The following is a 17,651-nucleotide window of genomic DNA, read 5'->3' as shown; positions in this document are numbered from 1 at the left end:
AACAAAAACTGAGCCTCCTCATTCATTTCAGTGACACCAGTGGGTTGGTACAATGAGCACCCGCAATGAATGAAGCAGAAAATGTTGTCTCACACGGCCTAACATTTTCCACCACACACTGCTTTTCCAGATGCAGCAATTAATCCTTTAGTCGATCGCCAGAAAATTAATCAGGAACTATTTTGATAATAGAGTCATTGTTTAAGCATAAATCCCAAATATTTGATGGTTCCAGCTTCTTAATTGTGAGGATTTGCAGTTGTTCCTTGTCTTATTTTCTAGTACACTGGATATCTTTTGCTTTTGGGCTGCTGGTCAGTCATCTGATGACATCATCTTGTCCTCTGGGAATCCGTGATGTTAATTTTTCACTGTTATTTGAAGTTTTATAGACCAAACGATTAGGGCTAAAGAATTAATTGAAATATAATCGAAATCGCAACATGGCCAAGTGCAATATCTGCCAAAATAATCGCAATATGATTTTATTTTATTTTTTGCATATGGTTTAACAAGACAATAAACGGCAGATTAATGAATAATGAACAAAAATCATGCCTGAATACTAACAATAAGATTCAAATACAAAGTCATCCAGCAAAAAAACCTTGTTGGCCATGATGCATGATGCATATTCTGATGTCAACAGCCAAATCCTACTGTTCAACTTGTAACAGTCAAGTCATCAAAAAAAAAAAAAAGTAATTAATTTATAATTCTACTTTTACTGAAAAAATATATAAAAATGATGATGATGGGATACTTGTTGGTGCTTGTACCAAACTTGCATGTTCCTTTTCCTCTGGAGAACGTGGTTTGTAGGCCAGAGAATCTCTGTAGCGCCACGATGCTTTGTTTATGGTCTGTTGTGACACATTTTGCAGCCCCTGTGCTTTGGATGCTGCACTAGGCCATGTTGCCATTTCAATTATATTTTGATTAATTGCACAGCCGATGTCTAGACAGAGGAAAAAATGCAACTGTGATAAGGTTTAACAGCTGTACAACTCTGTCTCATGGTACTTTAAATTGTTCTGTAGTGCTCTGGCATCCCACGAGCTGTAAAACTCACAAGTGTATTACTCAAGCTGGACTTCCTGTATCATAATCCATCTTCTCACCTGAACTTGACCCAAAAAGCTGACAACAGTGGAGCTCCTGGTAAAAGCAATGAAGTGATTTATATAAAAAGTTTGTAAAAGGTACAGTCAAAGTGTATATATGCAGTATATTATGACGTGTTTCCAAAATCATCATCATTGTTATTATTATTTCAGTTAATATAGAGTAGATGAGATTGACAATAAAACAAAACGCAAAACATCATCACAAAAATACGAAAAGGACACAAAACATGAGTGGGTGAGTAATTAAAACTGCTAATACAGTTAAAGACTAAAAAACCTTTATTACATAATCTCTGATGCTAAATTTGTCATTCGTGCCTCTTGGATTCAAGCCTCTGAGATCGTAAACTGTTCGCCTCCTAAGAAAGTTAATGTCCCAAATTGACCTGATCGTTTCTAATGAAAGAAATCCTTGTAAAGCATCCTGCCAAGAAGAAGTACTTTATAAATAACTATATTGCAGCTCTGTCTATATAAACACACCTTCACTTGCCTTGAAGAACTTACAGTGGTCAAGCTAACTCAGGATTTGGTCTGTCATAAAAGACAAAATGCTGAAGTGAGTCGTCACTTCCCAGAAGGAGTAAAAACTGGAGTATGATTTCATAGACCTGAGCCTGACGAAGTGCTGCGATTCATGAAGGAAGTCTCACACAGTTGTGAGGGACCTTGTGCCACGCTGTCACCTGCTGGAACCAGAGGTGAAAAATTGCTCTCATTACACCTGGGACGAAGCTCCACATATAGCACTATTAGCGCAGCTATTTCTGCTAATGGTTGCGTTGCTCTCTTCCAGATAGATCAATTACAGTGTGTGGGCCACGGTCTCAGCCACCTCTTAAATCAATTATGGGCCATTACGCTTAGCAGCCAGGATCTCTTCTGTAGACCTCCCCAGTGATTGGGTGGCATTGATGCATCCCTAGGGTGGTCCAACGAAGCGGTGTCACAAATGTCCGTGATGCTCCTCAGTCAAAACCTGATCTCCCGAGCTGGTGCTAAACTCTCAAGTTTTACTCTTTACTTTCTTTCGCTATTCACCGCTGTGGACTGGAATTATATCGTGATTGTTGTCGTATCGTGTTAAAGAATTGTTTTTGTTCAAATTAATGACTTCAAGCAAAGTATAATACAAAAAACTAACAAGTTTCTGATGATTCTGTTTTGTGATTCTGCTATCACTTCCTCTTTTGTTGTATACATCAATCTCTGAAGACTCCAGTGGTTCAGTTCAGCTGGTCTGGACCAAGAAAAGAAAATGACCCAATGATCAACTGTTGCTCTTTCAGTTGTGGTCTGTGTCATGTCTACACTGACCTATTACAGGACGTGTACCCATAAGGCCTCACAGACTGACAGGTCACTCATTCTTCAAACTGTGTTTTCCCAGTGACGAGGTGTAACACCTTAGAGACCCTTACTTCACTCTTACATCTGCTCCTGCAGCACAGATCACACTGTGGCAACACAAGATATGTTGAACTTACATTCTCTGCCCACAATGCTGATTGGCTCCAGGTCTTGGGGGAACGGCGTGGCTCCTGAGGACAGCAGAGGTAAGAAGGCGGCTAAGGTGAGCGCCAAAATGGCTGGCAGGATGGGTCGAGGCGAGCCGGGCGTCGGCCTCATTTTGGCAGAAGATGCGTCCTCACTAGAAACACATGGCCCACAGCAGATTCACCTCCCACCTACAATGAAGATACAAGATTGTGAGGGTTAGGGTGGTTAGCATATCTGAGCCAACTCTGTTCTTTCACAAGCACACAGTGAATATGTACATCTAAAACTCAAAGTAGATGTTGGAAATTGTATTGTTTGTTTTTTGTAAAACACGTTTTAATCTTGGTAAAAATTACACTGCAACCTTTGAAAGGCAGCTTGTCAGCATTATGTCCTTTCAGTGCGGTGATGTGATTGAGCCCCGATCACCAGGACACCTGCCTCATTTACCGCCAACTAATGTCTGTCACAGCTGATTTAGCACGATTAAACCTCCACCTACACTGAGGAGAGAACCGCGCTCAACCCGCCATGACACTATATTCAAAGAGTGTGTCTGGTCTGAATCTTAAAGGTTATTCTGTGTTAAATTTCTTCTAAACCACTTGCAGTTGTCAGTGTGGCTGGTTGTGTGTATGTAATAAACTGCTTAAGGTGGATCCTGCCTCTCACACAACACTTATGACTCAGTTTAGGAATTAAAGGTCCCATATTGTAGAAAGTGAGATTTACATCTTTTTTGATTAGTAGGTGTTACAAAAAAAAAAAAAAAAAAAAACTTTGGCTCTATAGTTGAACTTTCCATCAAATTTGATCTAAATCTGTTTGCTTTTTTGTTTTTTATACATCCTGCCAACTGGACTGAAAACTGTAACTCCTTATTCCTTCCTAGCCATAAAAGAAAAACTATAGTTATGAAAACACAAAATCATAATTCCGCATGTTATAGCTTTTATAGTTGGTGCTTTTGTCCTTCTAGACACCTGCTGCCAAATACACAGTCATACACACACAGTACATCCTTTCAGAAGATGCTGGCTGGTAAACAGGAAATGAGTCATCTTTTCTGTATTACTAAACATAGGCAGAACAGTTTGATTTGCATAATTACAGGAACCACGCAGTAGCTGAAGAAAGACATAAGGTGCAACCAGTAAAAAAACTTTGTCAACAGAAAAGTCAAGTACCAGACACTGTCTGACAAGTGCTCTGACAGAAATAAAGAACAGAATAAAAACAGCAATGACAGCTTCTATCATGGAGAGATATTGCAAACTCACTCACCCACCTGCATTCTAAGTCACAGATTACCATTTTCAATAAATTGTTTGACCCCCAACAGAACGGTTCTCCAAAAAAAGCTTTAGATAGAAGTTGGAGATGAGAGTCTGTGTGGGAATAATTAACGACTCCGCTCGCTGTGCACAAAGCTGAGACTGTGCACAAATGTTAATTTCCACATCTGTTTGATATCTGAGCGAAGAGACGGCGACAGATGGACGGCAGAGGGATTTGTTGAGACAAACTTCAAACTGTGATGACCTGTGCTCACAGCCAACTTATTAAGGGCAATGTGTCCTCCACAGGGGTTCTTACAAGCCCTCCCAAGTTTATGTTCTATGTGGCTTGGCAATGAGACTTGGGCAACATGGTTTTAAGTGGGCGCAGAAAATGAGGTCAGGAGAGACATGAACTGTCATCAATATTGATAATAGTCTGCTTCATTTAAATGCAGGGAAGAAAGCTACATTTAGCAATGAGGTCAAGCGATGATCACGAAGACGCCATAAATCGAGGGGAGTGGGCGGGTGTCTGCTTGTGTTTACTCTGAGAATTACAACAGCTTGTGTGGCCTGCCTTCGGCAATATATCAGGACAATATGGATTAGCCTCATATGCCATGATCTGGATGTTTTTTTTTCCTGCCAAGGAGGACAACCGTTTGAACAAACAGATTATGTTGTAGTGGTATCGCTCCAAGAGACAAATCCACTAGAAAAATCCTTTAAAATGTCAAAAACATTCAGGGCGGACAACAGGGCTGAAAGGACTTTGGTCCTGTAAATGCTTAAATTACCCACAGAACAGCTTTACACAAATACATAATACATTATATCCTAGTGAGAACGGAAGGCAGAGATCACTCAGTGACGACCTACAGGACACTTCGCTGAAGGAAGGCAGGCGGCAGAGTGTGATGATGATGCACGCAAAACAAGACCACAACTGTGACTGCAGGAGCATGTGCAAAATCAGTCGTACGCACTGAAACTCAAGCTAATACCTCCACTAAAAGCCAAAAGACACAGACCATGTAGTCTTTTAATGACTTTATCATTATTCTAAGCTGCTGCTGCAGACATTTTGCAAGCTTTACTGGATTAAAGTAACAGAGTTTACTTAAGCTACGTGGAGCTGCCGGATGACAAGTCAAAAGAGGAGGGGTTTGCCTCAAGGCCATATCAAATTCAGGATTAAAGAACTGATAGTCATATCATTTCACATACTTAGAAAACTGTGTCAGTGCGCAGCACAGTAACGCAGACACAGACAGAAGTGCACGCCATCGCAGACACAATGTTGTAAACAAAAACCGCACCTCCTTTGGCTGCCTGTTCCTGTAGAACTGGTTAGTCTGAACTGACATGGCCCACAGCCATTTTCCAGTCAAAAAGGGAGGCGACTAAGGAAGAATAAAGGTCAGCAATGATGTAAAAACAAATTAATAAGCTCTCAGCCAAATCCTTTAACAGTGAGAAAAAAAAATGCTGCGTCAGGACCTGATCCTTCACCTTAAGATTTCAAGTTCAAGGCTGACTTTCAAATTATTTCCCAAATACTGGAACACTATAAAATTCTCCACTTTACAGAACATTTAAGGTCATAACCTGTTCCAGGGTTATAGAGTAGAACATTTATGTTCCATAAGTAGTTCATTAGGAACAGTAAATATGGAATTACAATTACTGCCTCGCAGTTGTATGCCTGACCTTTGAGCCTTTGGATATAAACTGTCATTAATTTATTTTATCATTGCAGGCATTTGAGTTAAACTGTGTCTTAATTAGTGCATGAATTTGTGATAAATGGTCAAAAACATGTTTTGTGAGGTCACAGTGACCTTTTTGACCTTTGACCACCAAATTATAATCAGTTCATCCTTAAATCCAAGTGAATGTTTGTGCCATATACGAAGAAATTCCCTCAAGATGTCAAGCTCATGAGAATGGGACGGACAGACTTGCATCTTAGTTCATGCCGCATAGATGTGGTTTATGTAGAAACAAGGTACATGAGGAAAAAAGTGTTGAAAAGCTGGCACTGAATGCTCCTTCAGATTCTTTGTCTTGTTTATTTACTCATTAGCTCCTCCGTACCTTAAATCATAAGTTTGTTCGTTTTCATCAAATCATGATATCTAAATATTTGCATATGAAAAATATTTTATTAGATGAAAAAAAGCATGATTTTTGGTATTTGTACCAAAAGTAAGATATTTTATAGATACCCAGCCCTAGTTAATGTGTCCTAATTACAACGCAGTATTTTATGGTACCACACTAGTTCTATTCTCTTTTATTTTAGCAACTTACTATGAAATGAAAAACCTTGACATTTTAATTCCTCCTGGGAGTAAAACTGGAGTAAAATGACACAGCAGAGACACACCTGCTGTAACTCCCATTTGTATCTCCCATGTCAAAGTTTAAAAAATTCAACCCCTCCCCAAAATCTAGAATCCTGAACTTTCTTAATTCTTGGCTAACACAAAGGCTAATCATTTAATGACTTTCTGTGCAGTCTGAGGAGGGACTGGATGGCTGATGAGCTGACAGCTGCCGAAGGGAAATAAGCCACTGCTTATCCCATCCCATGTTTGCTCTCTGTGTCCTTGGGTTTGGACGGGAAGGCTCGGATCGTTTTGTTTTTAATGAACTGGACTTGTTGAGCCATGTGGGAGATGTTGGCAGTTGGGCCTCTTCGGAGGATAGGGGTTTCTGGGATGCTGGGATGCTCCATTGATAACCTGACATTCATTTGGATTAGCCAACAGCGCTGCGCCTGCAGATTGATAAGATGTATCCACATAGAATTCTGGAACCCCAAAGCCTTTAAGTGGGTTAAAGCAGAAATGAGACTTAAAGAAGAAGAGATTCTTAGTCTTTATTGGCTCACACAAATGAGGACATAGAGTCACTTAAATTCATACATAAACTCTTCATGTTCCGCAGTCCCCCTACCTAAATTACAATTTTATCCTGAATCAACTGCGTTGCACCTGTCGACTCCTGGGACATCTATTTTCTGCCAACACCTGCTGTACACAACTCAACAGTGGAGCATAATCATTCCCTTTTCTTTTTTCCGCCTGACTAATTGTACCTTATCCATCCATCCATCCATCCATCTCTTCACACCTTTGTGAGCTTGGATTTTTCTGTGGAAATTTTTAAGCCCCCCACTTTCCTCCCCTCTGACATTTTTGCTGTACACACTGCCTGGCATAATGAGCGGGCATATCCCTGGTCTCCTTGACAATTTCGGACACAATTAGCCACATTAGCCTCTTCTCTCAGTGGGTCATTGAACAAGAGATTCCTGTGTTGGATGCTCTCATAACGCCATGACAATGGTGACAAGATAATAAGTTGAGTGTAAGGTATGGTTGAGGACAGAGTGTGTTTTATAACTGTGTTAAAGCCAAAGACGCTGATCCTTATCAAAGGGACGTGGGCAAAAAGGAGACGTCAGTTACAGAAAACTCAGGGAAGGTGGTGATGAATACAAATGTATGCATGGATCATTGTGGTGGTGCTTGTGGAGCCTATACATACATAGATTAGTTTACATTTACATTGACCTACCAACAGTTACCTGTCTGTGTCATATCAATATCTGTACACAAGCACATTCCCTTTAAAGCAACCTTTCCTTTATAACCCCTCCAATTGGAAAAATGTGTTTTCCATTAGCATTAGGGAAATAATAACTGGGTGTCAAGTTGTCTAGCTTCCTTGCTTTGCAGGACCAGTATAAAAACCCTGCCTGATGATGTTTTGTTGTTGTCAAAACAACCTCATGGGAATTTTAATGTGACAGGAGGAAAAACAACACATGATATGAATGGTGCGTGGTGAGACAAACATTTCATTGTTGAGGCCTGAGCCATATTGTCCCTCCCCAAACTCCTCCTGGAAGGTTCATCAGACCACCAATCTCATTGCAGTCTCATGACATGAATCACACAGCTCAGCACCATCGGCACAGAGCTGTTTTTCTCTCAGCGCTCACATCCTTCCCAGAAGTTCACTCTCCACTAACAGTCCTAACTGACATTGAAGCACAATAGATGTGGAAAAGCAAAATTTCCTAAGGGGTGTACATAGAGTAGTTAGCGAATATTGACTGTGAATGTTCTTTCCGAAAAAAGACACTTTTGTCTGTTTGCAGGATTTTTTTTCCCTTTTACCCAGCGGTTATTTCAACTCTGCACTCAACCCTCTCACACGGGAGATACGTTGCTAATTAGATTTCCTATGGCTAACCACGTAGATGTCGGCGCGGCAAATTGGAACTGGGATCAAGGAGAATTTGGCAATAATTGAGAGAACAAGCCCCACAGGACACAGAGGTGGATTCTGTAGGCTAGTTTTCAGGTGGGAGTCACATGTGATGCATTCTGGTGAAGTTTCAGCCAACTTTCAATTAAAATGAACCTTTAACAATCACAACAGTTTAGATCTGTAGCCTTTAGAGCTGCATGAACCTCGAACCCTAAGTTTTTTTGGTTGATAGTGTACTGAACTGATATGGGTTCAACATGTGGAAGAAGAGCTGACTTAACTTAAATAAGTTTCTAATCATTAAGTGAGGATTTCAACGACCATTTTTCTTTGTGATACTGTGGGGGCTGGATCTTGTTCGTTTTGATTTTGGTACTGAAACAGAAACCTTGACTTTCATGGTGGTTCTTATTTTTCGATACCAAATTCATGCAATAAACAATTTATTTGCAACCTTCCTGTGTTAGAAACTCCATCAGTGTACTATACAACAGTTCATGATCCAATATATAACAGAGAAGAAGATCAGAAACTCCACATAATGACAAACTGAATAGCTAAGTTAATAAAAAAAAATGAATGCCTCAGGTGCATCAAGTACCTACTTCATAAATATTCATACAAAGATCTGTTCAAAAATGTTACAGATTACATATGTAGATTGGCCTGTGGGGATTAATACATGTTGTGGAAAGACAATATCAATGTATCAGTGAACATCAATAGTAAATAAATACAATCTCCCAAAATTGGGCAAAAATACTTTAGTTTAGGTTTAGTCAACAATCAAATTTAGTCTATCATATCACAGAAGTAGGTCCTTATAAAAAGATTAAAGCCACTCCTATTTAATATGGCTCCTCATTGTTTAAAAGCAACGTTTGTTGCAAGTCAGAGTGTGCAGGACTTTTTCGGATCCACTCCTCCTGCTCCTACGCACCTGCCACATTAAACAGAGGTGCAAAGTGTTCTTTCAATCAAATCATTTTAGCAAAAAGAAAATTATAATACACATTGGTGCAAATTTTAGCTTTACTGTAGTTTTATTTTTTAGCTTGGCCTCTTTACACACTCAACAGGTTCATGTAAATAAACATCCAATCACCAGCATCATTAGATCTTGGTCCAAGCATGCTGCATGCTTATTGGCTCACTCACGCTGATGAGATTTACTCTTTGACTCCTATAGGAACACCCACACACCCACATTGGAAGCTGAACACTTAGACATCCACAGGCACAAACAGTGTGAGCAGCTTTATACCATTATTTAAAACTCTGTTTTCATTCTTAAATCTGATGTTAAGAGTTTAAGACGTTTAGTGTTACCTGTCGCTGACCAGATGGATGCTGTGTGCAAACACTTGACACAGCTGAGACATCTAAGCTGGGCTGTTGAATACAAACATGTCAGATCTAGAAGCTGGGGATTTTTCGTATTTTTCAAAGGCCCTGCAGTGACAAAAACAGAATGGCTCCTGGGGATCTCTGTGGCAACATTTTAAAAAGTCCATTAGCATCCCTGGTCGAAGAGGAGTGATGGCTGGCTTCTTGCCTTTTACCGAGAATAGAAAATCAATGGTCCCTGTAGCCCTTTAGTTCTAGGATTAGTATGTCAACTGCCTGGTGTCAGTATAATGTAGTCTTATTCTCAGACTGCCTGCATGGTGCCATGGCAAGGAGAGGGCAAGATGGCATCCAGGATGAGATGTGTCTGTCAGGGGAGGTTGGGACCCTCTTTGCCATCAATGCCACTCAGCCTGTACTCAGGGGAGCACTGCTTTAACCTCAGCGCCCACAGAGTTCAGACGAGTGACGGGTTGTCCTGTTGCAGACGCCATCGATTGTCACCCCGTGTCAGACTACTCTACTCTGTCCTCATCGAAGAATCCCTGCAGATTAGAGCCTGCTTTATACTTGAGCTTGCATGGCAGATCTTTAGAGGATTGATGTCAAAGTAAAACCAAGCTGACAGCAAGAGCCAACAAAAGTTCTGCAAACTGTTTCAGCACTGCACTGATACATACAATCAGTTGTGAGCACAAGGATAGAAACATTGGAGTCTCCCTGACCATCCTGGAAAGTGTTGGTTAAAAACCCACTGCTTTGTGCATGGGAATAACTCTCAGAGTAAAAGTACCACTGCTTCCAGTCAGGCCTACTCTCTGGACTACAGACAGCGTGTTGGCCAGACTTCACACAGAGGGATCTATGCAGGACTCAGACAGTGAGACGGTTCTCTGATCGATCTGCAAAACTGCTGCAGGCTTCATCCATCGTCTTCATGTCCATTTGCAATGAGTGAAAAAAAGCCCAGAGGGGTATCAGTGGAAGAAGGATCAAGCTCGCAGCAGTAGAATCCTTTTCATCTGTCTGCCTCCTGTTAATTATTTAGATTCATCTTGAGAGAGGCCTATAATTCCTTGACCATTCTGTGCTCCCTGTCAGTCAGGGTCCGCCTTCAATCTCCCGTGGTCCTCATGGCATTTTCAAATAAAGCCTTACTGCGGGGGTCACCTAATCAAACAGTCTAAAATATGCTGGGCCGCATTTGTTCAAACCCCTCTCCCTCATCTCTCTTTCTCCTCTTCATACATAAAAGTGAATGTTAACTACCCCCCTTCTCCCCTCAATCTCTCTGTCATCAATAATTCAGAGTGTTATTGAGAAACACTACCTGAACCCTGTATTGACAGAAATCCAAGCACTGTCATTCTCTCAAGGGCGTCATAATTGGATAACCCCCAAGGGTTTCTGATACGAAACTCGGAGCAAAAGGGGAAAGCAGGTTGAGTGTTGTTGTTTTCTGTATTTTGTGTCTTTCCCTTTTTACATTTCTATTTCAGGAAGCTGACCCAGCGGTCGAAGTCTCGAAGTCAGCCAACTTATCGACTCGGGGGACAGTCCCTCTGGAAGGTTTAGAGGTGGGTGAGGAAGTGTTTGAGTATCCTAACTTGCCAAGGTGAGGGTGGAACTTCAAAAGGAATCACTGAGTGAAGGGCAACTGTGTCATCTCATTAATTGGCAAAGACATTTACTTGATACAACTGTGCATAGAAATTAAAATCAACATCTCACGTCAAGCAGCGCAAAGCCCCATGATGAAATGAGAGACAGCTAAAATTTCTGTGGAATTAAAAAAAGGATGATGTAGACAAGGCAATAAATAACATAAAGTGAACAGGTATTTCCCCTAACACAGCTTTGAAAGTAAAATCAGTGTTCTCCCCTGTTAACTGGTTTATCTGCATGCACATCATGGAAATACAACACCCCTGTTCTAAAGCTTTACACTGTTGTCTGCTCTGATGCCAAACCAACTGAGAAAAGAGCTGATATAAAAAAGGAGAAAAGAGCAGATATAATCTCCTGTCCCAGAATACTTTACTCACTGTTGTGCTGCATGAGCCTGTCATGATTCACACAGAACTGCTGACCCTCCATAAGGGCACGGAGAGCAGACATTCAACCGACCAGGCGGGATGAAAATATGCTAATAAAAAGCTATAGTATATCAAGGAGAGAAAGACAGCAGACAGACAAGGTGAATCTTTCATGTTGTCAGGAGATGGACTTTTCCAACCACGCTACATCTATGATTCCAGCGTCAGTTTGAGCTCCGAGTCAAAGCAAAGCAGTTGGATTAAAGCTGTGGTGATGTTAGCTGGTCTCCCTGCATCCCCTCAGGTACAACTAACTCATGGGAGGGGAAGAGCACTGAACTAAGTGGTTTGTCTGCATTCCTTTGATCACATTCGGTGTGTCTGCACATACATGTTTACTTACCAAAATAACTAATTGATGCTTTGATCACACCTTGGAAAAGGTTTTCTAAACACTTGCCTTGGCAAACCGTCATTCTGTTGTCAAGAAAACACAATCCTGGGAAAGAGAGCTGAGCCAGGCAGGCCACAGCGACAACAAGAGTTATACTTGATGTAAACTTTCCAAATGGCAACACGGGATGGCTGAGCTTACAACCAACCGTGAAGTGTGAGTTGGAAGCTTATTATGCTTACGAGGCTGTTCTATGCACTACGGCTTGATTGCTACTATAAACAACAGGTAGTATGGAGTGCAGGGCGACATTCATTAGGACACTCTCTTGTCCAAGTCCTTAATTAGATCAAGAACCTGAAAAAAAAAAAAAAAAAAAAAAAAAGATTTGACGAGGCTAAATCAGAACCTACACATGCACGGTCGACATTAGCGATAAATGGAATGGAAATGTGTAATTCTCACTTTGGAGGATGCTGCTGCTGCTGAGGACCACCACTTTGAGGACTTCACGGTGGCTTTGTGTCCATTAACTCAGTGGCGGACAAAGAGAGAGTGAGCTTTCGCTATTAACACAGAGGCTCTTTGATCTCTATCTCCCCTGTGGTACCAATTAGCTTGCTGCACCGTTTGCAGTCCAAAGTCTTTGCGCTTCCTATTTTAAAAGACATCCTGCATGAATTATCAATCTAGCGGAACTTTTATTCCCTCTTGACGAAAGTGAATTATGAGTGGCATATCTCTACACTTTGGCTTCTTCAAATGAAGGAACTCCGAGATAAACTCCGAGAATGCTGAGGAGATAAGATTTCAGATCCGTAATTTTTTGGGGTTTTTTTTTGCCTTCACTCAGTATGAGAATCTTTTATTTCACTATGATGCAACGAGGTGGCGTCCTGTTTATTTCTGTTAGTCTTCACAAAAGATGAGGTCACAGTTTCCAGAGTGCCAAAACAAGAGCTTTCTGCTCAGATGATAAGACACAGGAAGGCAGAGTAGTTGAGAACTGATCAAAGGAAGATAAATAGCTGTGAAAATTTTTCCACTGCCTTTATCCCTTGTTAGCAAAGGCAATCACACAGCCGTCACCCAGAAGATCCATCCCTGTCACATTACCCCAACAAGATTATAAGCGGGGAGGGGGACTACCAAGGGAATGTGTGACAAAAGCACGTTTGGTGAATTTCACTTGAACGAGAACAAAAGCGGCGAGCCTCGCTTTTATAAATGAATGATTTTTGCAATCTGAGTGGTCGATGCTGATGAAGGGAAATATAAATCAAGGGTAAGAGTGAGGCTTCTCGGCGAGAGTGCCTCGCAGAGATAATGGCATCATCATGCCTGTGCGGTTCACTATTCCTGGGAAGATTAAACGCTTTATCATTGTCTTTGGGACAAACAGTCTCTCTACGTAGAGCATGCATCCAATTATTAGACGCCTTCTCTGCTCAGACCTGACATCCACACGTCAGCTTCATCACACACCAGAAGCCTTGAGAGGAGAGATGAAACGAGACAGCAGTCGTATCAGGACAGCGCTACCTTTCAGGGCAGTAGCCTACGGTGGCAGCTGACCTCACTTTTATTACCGCTGTCTCACACTGATGATATCATCTAAACACATAGTGAAAGACCCAGAAGCTTTCAAGCTCAGTTTATCTCGTTTTATGGCTCTAACAACTCCGTCACTCCCAAGAAAAGTCAATGGCCACGGGCAGTCCTATGCTAAGGAGCAGTGTGGATCTCTGCATCAAAGGCTACACTGTGTCAGGGAACATGGGCGGAGGGTAGCAGGAGGTGGGGCATGAAGCGGAGGGATGGGGACATGAGCAGTGACAGTGGGAAAGATGGTAAATCCAAACGAGGAAGAGGAGGAAGGAGGAGGAGAGGAATGACAGTGTCTCACAGCTCACTGGTTTGGAATCAGCCAGACAATCAATTCCACTACTCAGTTTCAGGCTGGCAGGTCTTGCTTCAATTGCACTGAGCATCACAGGCAGCACCAAATTATCAACAGTGCTGAATTATTTTAATGGTAAGTCAGAGTAGTTAAATGAGACAAATACATGATGATGATGATGATTATCTGACTATACAAAAGAATAAAAGTGACCGTTCCTAAGCTTCACCCATTGGGAGTAATTAATACTTTAGACTCAGCTGCTACAGATGACCGTGGGCAAGACATGTGGCGGAGATCATTTTGTTTCTTCTTTGTCAGTGTCGATTTTTTTCATTTCTGAAAATAACAAAGCTCACTTTTTTTTTTTTGCTATCAAGTGTCATTACAGTTTTACAAGATTTAAGAATTAAACACATCTACAATCACACTGGTCCTTAAATCACTGCTCTGGTTTCCTGTGTGTCAAATGATAAGATTTTAAAAACCTGCTACTTGTCTTTAAAGCACTAACTGCTCTTGGGCCCAAACAAATCTCTGATCTACTAGTACAACATGACTTATTCAAATATTCTTATTTATTCAAATTAATTTTTACTGTTTTTAAATGCTTTTTTAATTTCATTGAATTGCCTTGTGTCTGAATGGTGCTATAAAAACAAACTTGCCTTGCCCTCGAAAAATAAGCACTAAATACAAAATACTTCACTGCAAATACTGTTCCCTTTTAGTTCAGACAGAGGATTATGAATCTGTCAGTCACTTGGTTAAATGTCAGCTCCATCTAAGATACAAATCCTTGTAGTATTTGTCCAACAATGAAATTTTTCAAAGCTACAACATATTTTAAGATAACATCCATCTAGCGTCCCTTTGCAGATAGTCTCAGAAAGGTTAACAGAAAACAAAGGAACATTCATGCTGATGAATAAGACACTCTCTCCGTGTTTCTTTACAAATTAGAGAAAATCAGTACAGGCCAGCAGATGGGTCCTCTTTAGGATTAATATGTTTGCACAGGTACATTAGCTACATGACGGAGTCTGTGATAAATGTTATCTATATATTATTTGAATGGTTTAAAGGGGATATTTGCAAGTTTTCTCTGTTGCCGAATGCAGTTTCTTTCCGGGAGTGTGTGGTGGTGATTGTTGCTTGACAAGAGCTTCGCCCATCGTTGTCTTTATGATACAAAAGGTAAAAATACACAAATACATCTTCAGGGCAGATTGGAGGCTACAGTGACGAGATGGGCTGGGGCTAGCTGGTTAGCATGCAAACTTCAGTAGAGGAAAAGAGGTGACAGAGGAAAGAGTCAACACTGATGTTGCTTTCCACCACTGGAGTCTTTCTCACAGACATTTACGCCTGCACCTTTGGCCTAAGGTTGCTGTCGAATCAGAGCTGGAGAAATTAGCCCGGATCCCGACCTGACACAGTAAATGAGTGTTAGATGAAGCTCTCCTAAACAGACCCCGTCTCCAGTCTGAGTCAGTCTCTGAGGCGGCATCACAGGCATCAATCACTGCTGTCCATTGTTCTTCTGACAACGCGGCGCTTTTATGTCACAACAGCGCTGATGATTTGCTAAGTCAGAGCGTTGTGCTGCTTGTGTCTCTGCATGTGTCTAATGTGCCTGAGCTGTGTGTTCGAGCTCGGCCCGGATTTCAGTTTAGATAATGCCGCCTTTCCAGCACTTAAGGAGGATAAGCTCTTATCTCTGTCTAAATCCCCAACAGTCATTAGAAGCGACAGGGTCTACTCAGAAGTCCAACTAATTAGGGCTCAAATCATCCCTCCGTCTTCCCATCGTATAGATCGCTGAGGATTAGAAGAGCATCATATTTAGGAAGTCACTACTTCTACCTTGATATGTGTAACCATTGAACTGAGCACAGGTCTCTTTTAGATTGAATATGAATTTTAAGATTATAATAACGATTAAAGATTTAATATAAGAGACTGGCCTCAAGTCGTCACCATTTCCCTCTGAATCGTCGAACATAAGCAACATGCTGCTTAATATCCACTGCCAGAGGTCGAATCGTTTGAAAATCCATGTTTCCATGACAGACACGTCTTTAAAGTTTCTCAAGTTAAGTTAGTCCTTGTGCAAAGCTGCATGTCACCCCGCAAATACAAAACAACACTTCATAGTGGCAGATCAAAGCGGCGTGTGTAGTATTCATCTGTCGACTCCCTCGCCATTCCTGCGCTGAAGTGTTCCACTCATCTGCATTTTCGCTTTTTAGAGGCACGAGTGAAGCAGACACAAAGACAATAAAAGAAGTTGAGAATACGCTGGGAGGGCTGCAGGGGGTGGGTGGGGGGGCCGGACAGGAAGAAATAAGACAGAGAGGAAAAACAAAGGCCCTCTACGCCAGCAGACGTACCACTGAGTCTGATTCTATTCTTCCCCACCTCCTCCTCCTCCTCCTTCTCTCTCTTCATCCTTCCACAAGGTATGACCATGTAGCTTTAATAATAATCATAATAATAATAACAACAACAACAATAGGAAAGCGAGGGGACAAACTGGGCCACCTCTAATGGGGTTGGATACTGGCATGAGTGTATGGCTGAGCCTGGGTGGCGGTGCCATTAGGTTCGAGTGCGTGATAAATGCACTCTGTTTGTCGGATTTGAGATTCTCATTAGTCTATGTTCAGGAGGAGACCTGGGGCCATTACTCTTGTGGCTGCCCTGACAAGAGGCTGAATGTATCTGCGTAAGAGGAGCCAGAGAATGTGTGTGTATGTTGGGACGCTTGTACACAGCGAGGCATTTTAGGTTCCATATGCTGCTGTGTGACAGCCACAGTCAAAGGTCCTCAGTTGTTCTGCTTGCATGATTCAGCTGAATCTTATAGTTAAAGTGTGTAATGTTTTGAACTGGGAAATGACAATTCCACAAGTTTTATTTTCAATTTTTACGATTATGTAATGTAGGACTCATTTTGTTCCAAAAATATAGTCACATGTAAGAAAAGAAAACAAAATAAGACGACATCAAAAACAACTTTGTTTTCAGCAGATTTAAGCAGCCATTAACAGTGATTTTTCATAAAGGATGAAGGATTTGATCCTTTTTTTCGTTGGTAAAATGTGATTAAAAGGCAATAAAAGAGACAAAAATAAAAAACTCCATATCCTTACATGCTACTGTAAATGCTCAGTCACGTTAGTGAGGCACCTTTTCATGAAATGATTTCTATGCAGTGATGAAATTTCACTGTACCGCTGCTGTGTTTTGCAGAGTGTATCACTAGCAGCTCTTTGCCACATTGTTTATCACCATCACTGAACATTGCTCTTTATTATTTGGCTGGTTATATATTTGGAAATCCTTAACTCTGGCTGCATGTTGAATTAGTTACTCTATTAAATTACTTCACTCTCACAGGCTTTGTGTTTTGAGACTCTAGCCAACAACACGCCACAGTTATCGTAAATCTTCCTGTCATACTTTCTAGCAACCTGAACTGAACTGACGTCCACAGCACAGCACTCCTTTCAGCCTCTCTGCCACGTTTCTATGCAGTTAGCCATTATTTATGTGCAGCTCTCCAGTGAAGTGTGGCTGTGGCTGCCAGGAGGTTTGTGACACAAAGCCACTACAGGAAAAAAAACAAGGACACACGGTGTGCAACACAAGCACAGTGTGAGAATGTAATTTTAAACTGCCTGTGTCTCCGAGTGACACAGCGGAGCTTGGTGTCTTTAAATGTGTGATAGCGAAAGGATGTATGTACCCAGGAAACAAATTCTTTTATCCACTGGCGCT

At 41.3% G+C, this 17,651-nt stretch overlaps 1 protein-coding gene across 12 annotated transcripts in view; it reads right to left on the bottom strand.

Moving 5' to 3' along the window:
• sema6cb (semaphorin 6Cb) overlaps positions 1 to 17,651 on the bottom strand; it is a 350,862-nt gene that overhangs the window by 64,708 nt on the left and 268,503 nt on the right. For all 12 annotated transcript variants that reach the window (XM_071468733.1, XM_071468731.1, XM_071468730.1 and 9 more), the window contains one exon: positions 2,615 to 2,815. In XM_071468733.1, coding sequence (XP_071324834.1) covers positions 2,615 to 2,756 — 142 coding nt within the window. In that variant the 5' untranslated portion in view covers positions 2,757 to 2,815. The remainder of the gene's footprint in view (positions 1 to 2,614; positions 2,816 to 17,651) is intronic.

This window comes from Trachinotus anak, unplaced genomic scaffold (assembly GCF_046630095.1).
Source record: "Trachinotus anak isolate AG129_WGS33_773 ecotype Australia unplaced genomic scaffold, CSIRO_AGI_Tana_v1 ptg000032l, whole genome shotgun sequence".
Classification (NCBI taxonomy): Eukaryota; Metazoa; Chordata; class Actinopteri; order Carangiformes; family Carangidae; genus Trachinotus; species Trachinotus anak.
Note: the sequence above shows the minus strand (reverse complement) of the source record. Positions and strands in the feature narration are given on the sequence as shown.